This window comes from Beta vulgaris, chromosome 3 (genome assembly GCF_026745355.1).
Source record: "Beta vulgaris subsp. vulgaris cultivar EL10 chromosome 3, EL10.2, whole genome shotgun sequence".
NCBI lineage: Eukaryota > Viridiplantae > Streptophyta > Magnoliopsida > Caryophyllales > Amaranthaceae > Beta > Beta vulgaris.
Genome location: NC_079204.1, coordinates 41,502,296 through 41,510,465, shown reverse-complemented (window position 1 = coordinate 41,510,465; position 8,170 = coordinate 41,502,296). Strand labels below are relative to the sequence as shown.

Here is an 8,170-nt window from a genome sequence, read left to right as displayed (position 1 = left end):
ACCGCTACGACCACGACCTTCGCCCCTTTGTCCGACCTCTTCACGAACTCCAAATTAGAAATCATTATTTGATGGATTTGCAATAGACTATATTTGTTGAACAGGTCACTGAAGATCTGAAGAATAAGAAGTTGCCCCATCAAAGTAATCACTCCAAATTGAAAGCTTGGAGAACTTAATTGGTTGATAACAACCCTCGACTGGTTTTGTTTCTGTTTTTTCTCTAATCCAATTCTTTCTTCTCTAGCTCCATTAATTGGATATAAATGGGTATTTAAAAGTAATGTTATTTGGTGAGTTGCGTTGGTATATTTGGACAAATTAAGGGTGCGTTCTCTTCAACTTAAAAAATTAAGTTTTACGTCCAATAAGTTCAGATATGTTATCAGTAAACACCACCGCACAGAAAAAAATCCTCTCCTAAAACCTTCGTTTTGGCGCACGTTAAGGTGAGCTCTTAACCTGCACCTCCGGTGGTATGGGCCGGAAAAAGAAGAACTCCGGGCAGGCGAGTAGCTCGTCGACTCCGGGAACTTCGGAGAAGGTTGATAATGTACCAAATACAAAAGTTTTAGAAGATACAGAGGAGGAAATCAATGAAACAGTAACTCATGAGATGCAACCAGAAGTAATGGAGAAATCTCTTGTAGATGATGCTCAGCAACGATGGAAAACCTTTACATCTCAGGCTCGTATCTCTGAAAAAGGTATGGGATTAAAATTTGTAGCTCTGATGGTTGTGAATGGAGATTTTATTGCTAAACTTGATAAGCATGATGTTGATACTCAAACGAAAAACTGGGAAGATGCATTAGTGGTATATGTTGTTGGTCAAAACCCTACCCTCACTTCTGTTACTCAGTATGTGAATGTTTATTGGCATTTAAAATATGAACCTGCAATTTTCAAACATGAAGAAGGTTTCTTCATTGTTAAGTTAAATGGTAAGGAAGACAGAGATAGAATATTACTCACTGGACCACATTTGTTTTATGGAAAGGCTATGATAGTGAAGAAATGGTGTGCTACTTTTAATTTTCATGAGGAAATATTGAAGGTGGTGCCAGTTTGGGTGAAATTTCCTAATCTTCCTTTAAGCTGCTGGGGAGGGGACTCTCTTAGTAGCATAGGAAGTATTAAAGGAGTTCCTCTCTTTGCTGATGAATGTACTAGCAAAGGTCTGCGAATCTCTTTTGCAAGAGTCTTGGTGGAGATTGATGTAACTCAAAAACTTCAGGAGGAAGTGAGAGTAGAGGATCCTAATGGAAAATGCTTTTGTCAGAAGGTTGTTTATGAATGCCTTCCCCCTTTTTGCAAGAAATGCAGTAAGGTTGGTCACAATTGTGAGGCTTACACTGAAAATAGAGCAAAGGCTAAGGTCACTCAGAAATGGGTGCCTAAGAAAGTTAATGCTCCAATCAGTAGCAATGTGGAGGTTTCTAATCCTATAGAGGCTCATTTACAACCAATTTTAGAAAATGGGGCATCAGCTGTGGTTATTACTCCAGTGGCTACTCCTGTGAATGTGGCTACCCCTGTGAATGTGGCTGCTACAAAAGAGGATGAAGGAGCATGGAAGGTTGTCACAAGGAAAACAAAGGATAAAGGCAAAGGGATACAGAGTGGAGTGCAGCTTCAATTTGGCTCAGGCTTACCTGGGGGTGCTAGGGGACCAAACCCCTATTTATCCTAATGATATGCACTAGTTGGAATGTAAGGGGCATGAATGACCCCTTTAAACTGAAGGAAATTAAGAACTACCTTCAGCTCAATAAAGTAACTCTTTGTGCTTTACTTGAAACAAGAGTTAGGTCTCATAATCAGTGCAAGATTCAGAAGAAATTTGGGGACAAGTGGAAATGGCTGTGTAACTATGAGTTTACTAATAGAGGGAGAATTTGGATTGGCTGGGTGAAAACTGACACTAGGGTGAATTTATTAAGCACCTCTGAGCAATTTATGTGTGTGGAGGTGCAGAATAATCAAGGAGAGTGTCTTTTTCATTTTGTTGCTATATATGGATTACATACAATTGAAGATAGGAGAAGCTTGTGGACTGATTTGGGTGAATATGTTAGTAGTATTCAGTGTCCTTGCATTTTAATAGGGGATTATAATGCTGTCTATCATGTTGTTGATAGGTTGCAAGGAAATGATATTACCCATGCTGAAACAGTGGATTTTAGTAATTTCTTGATTGACAACTGCTTGTCCGAAGCTCCTTCTAGTGGATTATTCTACTCCTGGAGCAATAAAGGTCAAGGTGCTGCCAGAATCTCTAGCAGAATTGATAAAGCCATTGTTAATGTGGCTTGGATGCAAAAATATGGAAGTATTGTTGTGAGATATCTTAATGCTGGAGTTTCAGATCACTCCCCCCTGTTGTTCTCTCTTGCTGATACTCATTATTCAGGATGTGGTAGACCATTCAGATTTCTTAATCATCTGGTGGAGCAACGTGGATTTGGAGATATGATTAAACAAGCATGGTGTTCTGTCCATTGTACTGGGAGGCAGAAGAATCTATGGGACAGACTTCATAAAGCAAAAGAAGCAATTAAACTTTTTCATGCTAAGAGCTACTCACATGCTCACTGCATGGTTGATAGATACAGGAGTCAATTAGAGTTAATTTAGAGTAGTCTAGACCTGGCTTATGATGAAGAGATGCAAGAAAGAGAGAGAGACACTTTAGAATCCTTAAGGAAGTGGTCTCTTATTGATATGAGTGTGCTTAGACAAAAAGCTAGAATTAGTTGGTTACTCAAGGAGATGCTAATTCTAAATTATATTTCACTACCATCAAAGTGAGAAATGCCAAGAATAAAATCACAATGCTTCACAGCTCATAGGGGGAGGTTCTCACTGATCATACTAGAATTGAAGAAGAGATCAAGGCTTTTTATATGAAGCTTCTGGGTTCAAGTTCAGAAGCTATAGAAGCTATTGATATTGATATGGTTATAAAGGGTCCTAGATTAACCCAGCTGGCTTGTAATCTTCTCATACAACCAGTTTCATATCAAGAGATTAATGAAGCTTTGCTATCAATTGATGATTCTAAAGCCCCAGGCCTTGATGGGTTTAATGCTGTGTTTTTCAAGAAGACTTGGGATATCATTAAACCTGAAGTTTATGCAGGAGTGATGGAATTCTTTGAATGTAAAAAGATGCATACTCCAATTAACATTACTGCTGTTACCTTGATTCCAAAGGTTGAAAACCCCACCCAGGTCAAGGAATATAGACCTATTGCTTGTTGTACCATGGTCTATAAAATTATTTCAAAAATCCTAACAAAAAGGCTGTAGCAGGTGATTTCTGAGGTGGTGAGTAGCTCTCAGTCTGGTTTTATTTTATTCCTGGTAGACAGATTAGTGAGAACATACTTCTAGCAACTGAGCTAATCAGGGGGTATAATAGAAGATATATGTCTCCTAGATGTGTCATTAAAGTTGACATAAGGAAGGCTTATGACTCTGTAGAGTGGGTGTTTCTTGAAAGCATGTTGAAGGAATTGGGGTTTCCTAGTCAGTTCATTCAATGGATTATGCAATGTGTGCAAACTGTTTCATATTCTATATTACTGAATGGTAGTCCCACTAAACCTTTCCCTGCTAAGAAAGGCCTCAGGCAGGGGGATCCTCTATCCCCTTTCCTTTTTGCAATCAGTATGGAGTATTTAAGTAGATGCCTGGGCAATATGGATTCAAAATTCAAGTATCATCCCAAATGTAAGAAAATTCAGCTAACTCATCTTATGTTTGCTAATGATTTACTTATGTTTGCAAGGGCAGATCAGGACTCAGTGATGGAGTTGGGTAAAGCTTTTCATAAATTTTCAAGAGCTTCAGGTCTTGAAGCCAATAATGATAAAAGATGTATCTATGTTACTGGAATCAGTCATGATTCAGCTTCACATCTTGCAAATCTAATGAACATGCCTATTGGGGAGCTCCCCTTTAGATATCTTGGTGTTCCTTTGGCTGCAAAGAAATTAAGTTTCACTCAATGCAAGCCCTTGATTGATAGAATCACTGACAGAGCTCAGGGTTGGATGGCTCACTTCCTGACTTATGCAGGCAGATTACAACTCATTAAAGCTATCCTAGGGAGTATGCAAAATTTTTGGGCTCAAATTTTTTCTCTTCCTAAGAAGCTCATTAGGACTGTTGAGTCCATTTGCAGAAGATTCTTATGGACTGGGTCTACTAATCAGTCAAGTAAAGCTCCTGTTGCCTGGGATTCTCTTCAAATGCCTAAGGCTGCTGGTGGATGGAATATCATAGACATGAAAGTCTGGAATAAGGCAGCTCTTCTTAAGTTGCTTTGGGCTTTGGCTTTTAAACAAGACAAGTTGTGGGTCAGATGGGTCAATGCCTATTATATTAAGAGAAGTACACTGATGGAAGTGAGTTTAAGTAACAATATTTCTTGGATGTTAAAAAAGATTGTTGCTTCAAGAAGTTTGCTAGAAGATGTTGGAGGATGGGATGCCATAAGTACTCAACAGAAGTTTAGCATTAAAAAGACTTACAAGCTGCTCAGAGGTAACTTTGTGAAGGTGGATTGGAGAAGACTGTGCCGCAACAACAACTCAACTCCAAAAAGCAAATTCATTCTTTGGTTAGCAATGTTGGACAGATTAGCTACTGCAAATAGAGTGTCCCTTTGGAATCCTAACATCAGTCCTGTTTGCAAAATCTGTGAGCAAGAGGTGGAAGACAGGCAGCATCTATTTTTCTCCTGTGAGTACAGTAAAGAAGTCTGGAGACAGGTTCTTCAGTATATACAGAAGCAGCCTTTAGCTGATGCAAATTTGGAGCTGGAATGTGTGATGAAAAAAGCTCGAAGTAAGAAAAATCAGGATAAAGTATATGTCATGCTTTATACTGAGAGCCTTTATGTTATTTGGCTTCAAAGAAATAACAAAGTCTTTAAGAATACTTTGTTGGCTAGTAAGCTCCTTGTTAAAGAGATTATCTTTAGAGTTTCTTGTAGATGTAGTGAGCTTGAAAGGCATTTATTAATCTCTTAAGCTTAGCTTTTGTTGTAGAGTGCTAAAGGCTTGTTTCCTCACTCTGATTTGTACTCCCTTTTTTTGGTAGTCAATAAAAATTTTGAATTGCCAAAAAAAAAAAAAGTTCAGATATGTTCAGATAAGTTCCAATCATGTCCAATCAGGGCAATAAGTTCCAGTCAGGTCTAATAAGGTCCAATAAGTTCCAATCAGGTACGATAAGTTCCGATCAGGTCTAATAAGGTCCAATAAGTTCTAATCAGGTGCAATAAGTTTCAATCAGGTCTAATCAGGTCCAATAAGGTCCAAATAGTCAATGTTCAATAAACATTTGTATTACTGTCCATTATTTTATTTTCATATCAGTATTAGCTGATTATGTTATTATTAGAATTTTTCCCCTCAAAAAAATGTTATTATTAGAATTTTAATTAAAGTACCACAATGATTATATAGTATTATACTTGTATTATTATCTATTATTTTATTAAATATTTGTATTATTGGCTGTATACACAAAATTTCGAGTCGAAATAAATAAGACGAGAAACAAAGTAACAAAGAAATTATATTTCAATAAATGTATTGAGTACAATCTCTGTAAACAGTTTATAATGAAAAATAAATTAAGTCCTCTGATTCTGTTTCGTAGCTTGAGAGTGACACGTGTTGGTGTCGACGTGGAGTTGAATGTAGACTGACCTGTTGTCAACGTCAACCTGAGTTTGAGTGTGGGATGACGTTTTGTCGACGTCAACCTGAGTTTGAGTTTTGTTTGGGTATATTCGAATGAGGGCTGACAAAGCTTGAATCTCAGTCGAATATGTTGAGTGTATCTGAATAGTCGGCACAAGTTTGATGTGCTTGTTGACTAATTGCAGAGAGAATTCTAAGAGAATTTGATGAGCTCTTGAGAATAATGATTTTTCTCCTCCCCTCAACTGAGAGATGTGCGGTCTATTTATAGGGAATGAAGATCCCTTCATGGACTTGGTAATTTATGGGTTTGGGCCCGTTTATGACTTGGAAGCCGTTTTACCTTTGTCATTTGACCATCTTATTCAGACTAGGAATCTGGGCTAACCCAATACTTTATAACCCAAATTATATTTGTTTAATTTAATTTGGATATGTAATTTGAGTGAGCTAAATTAATTAAATTGGGCTAATCATATTTATTTTAGCTCAATAATAATCAATTTATTTTAATGTAAAACACTAATAAATTTTTAGTGTCTACAAATTGCCCCCTCGAAACGGTGTCACGTACACGATTTGAAGTGTTTAATCGTGACAAGGTCTCGAATTTGTGTTTGATTTAGCAATTAGGTGACAATCACCGTGTTGAGAGTTGTTTCCTAGAGTTATGAACTACTTACAACTCTATTAAGTTTTGGACTCGAATAAATCATCCTAATCGAATAAGTATTAGGTTCAATTTTTTTTTTCTTTACCAAATTGTATAAATACTTGCACAGATACCGCTTTCACTTCGTGACAGTTATTGAGATTTGAGAGCTGTTATACTTCTTGGTCTTCGTCTACAGACCGAAACATTGGATTCGACCTGCAATTTTGCAACCAACTTCATCTTTTGTGAATACTGAATAAGGTAAACCCCATACCTTATCTTCTTGTTTCTTTGGTGCGTTTTTTTTTTTTTTTTAAACAATCTGACAGCACCATATAATTACCTTATAACTGGTTTAATCTGCAATGCTAAGACTCTTCATTATCGTCGACATCACAAAATCAACAGGTGTACTTCAATTCTTTTTCTTCCTCTTTGTATCTCGATTGATTTACAATAGGAAGCATTTTTTCTTTTGATTACTTGTCTTCCGTATTCATCATCAAGATCATGGAATCAATTTCTTTAGTCGTTGCTTGTCTGCTTGTTTTTTTTTTTTTGATGGGGTTTTAATGGTGGGGGATTTTTTTTGGTTTTTTGTTTTGTTTCAAGTTCATCAATGGAGGTCAAACACTTTAAAGATTGTTTATTTCTTATTGTTCTCCAAATCTTCAACTTGTTCTGTTGCATGAGTACGTGATATTTGCTTCCCATCTTTTGTGTTGACCTTTTGTTTATTTGGCTTTCGGAACTTATTAGAAGATGATGAATGGTTTATGAATCAGGTGATGATGAAGATGAATTACAGATGATGATAATGAGTGTGTAAGGCTGCAGTATGCCTTCATTTTTTTTTATTTTTTTTTTCTTCAATTTTTTTTTCGTTTGTTTTCATGGATATTTTTGTTCCTATGACATCATAATCATGAACATCCTCATATGTGTTCATGAAATTAGTGTATTAGGAATTGCTTTTGTGATTTTGTTTTTCTTTTTCAATAGTTTGGATTTTTTTTTTGACATACTATATTTGACTTGCAGTACATCAGATTTTGCGAGATACTGAACTTCTAGACTATCTTTGAAGTGTTACAGAAGCTCAACACTAGTGAGGTGATGATTTTGTTACACCCTTTTTGTCTAGAATATTTTATCTGTATATTATTTTATTTTTTGTGCATTGGTACCCGTATATTTTTTGTGTGTGTGTATGACAGGTTCACTTGAAGACGAAGACGAAGGCAGGGATTCCGTCGTGATGGGCCACATGTCTTTAGCACTGTGAGCCTGTCAGGGGTGTTATTCATATGTCTTTAGCACTGTGACACTGACACCTCCAGACAGTCCCTTGAAGACGAAGACGAAGGCAGGGATTCCGTCGTGATGGGCCACATGTCTTTAGCACTGTGAGCCTATCAGGGGTGTTATTCATATGTCTTTAGCACTGCGACACTGACACCTCCAGACAGTCCCTTGAAGACGAAGACGAAGGCAGGGATTCCGTCGTGATGGGCCACATGTCTTTAGCACTGTGAGCCTGTCAGGGGTGTTATTCATATGTCTTTAGCACTGCGACACTGACACCTCCAGACAGTCCCTTGAAGACGAAGACGAAGGCAGGGATTCCGTCGTGATGGGCCACCTGTCTTTAGCACTGTGAGTCTGTCAGGGGTGTTATTCATATGTCTTTAGCACTGCGACACTGACACCTCCAGACAGTCCCTTGAAGACAGTCAATCTCACCCTCGAGGTATGTTGTCTAACCCATGATTTTTTGTTTTGTTAAATGATTGTTCGTT

The 8,170-nt window shown here is 37.5% G+C and overlaps 1 protein-coding gene across 1 annotated transcript; it reads left to right on the top strand.

Annotated features, from left to right (window-relative positions):
- The first annotated feature begins 478 nt into the window (after positions 1–478).
- On the top strand, positions 479–1,693 carry LOC104906849 (uncharacterized). Its single transcript, XM_010695677.2, has one exon. The coding sequence runs from the start codon at positions 479–481 to the stop codon at positions 1,691–1,693; it is 1,215 nt and encodes a 404-aa protein (XP_010693979.2).
- Positions 1,694–8,170: the final 6,477 nt, after the last annotated feature.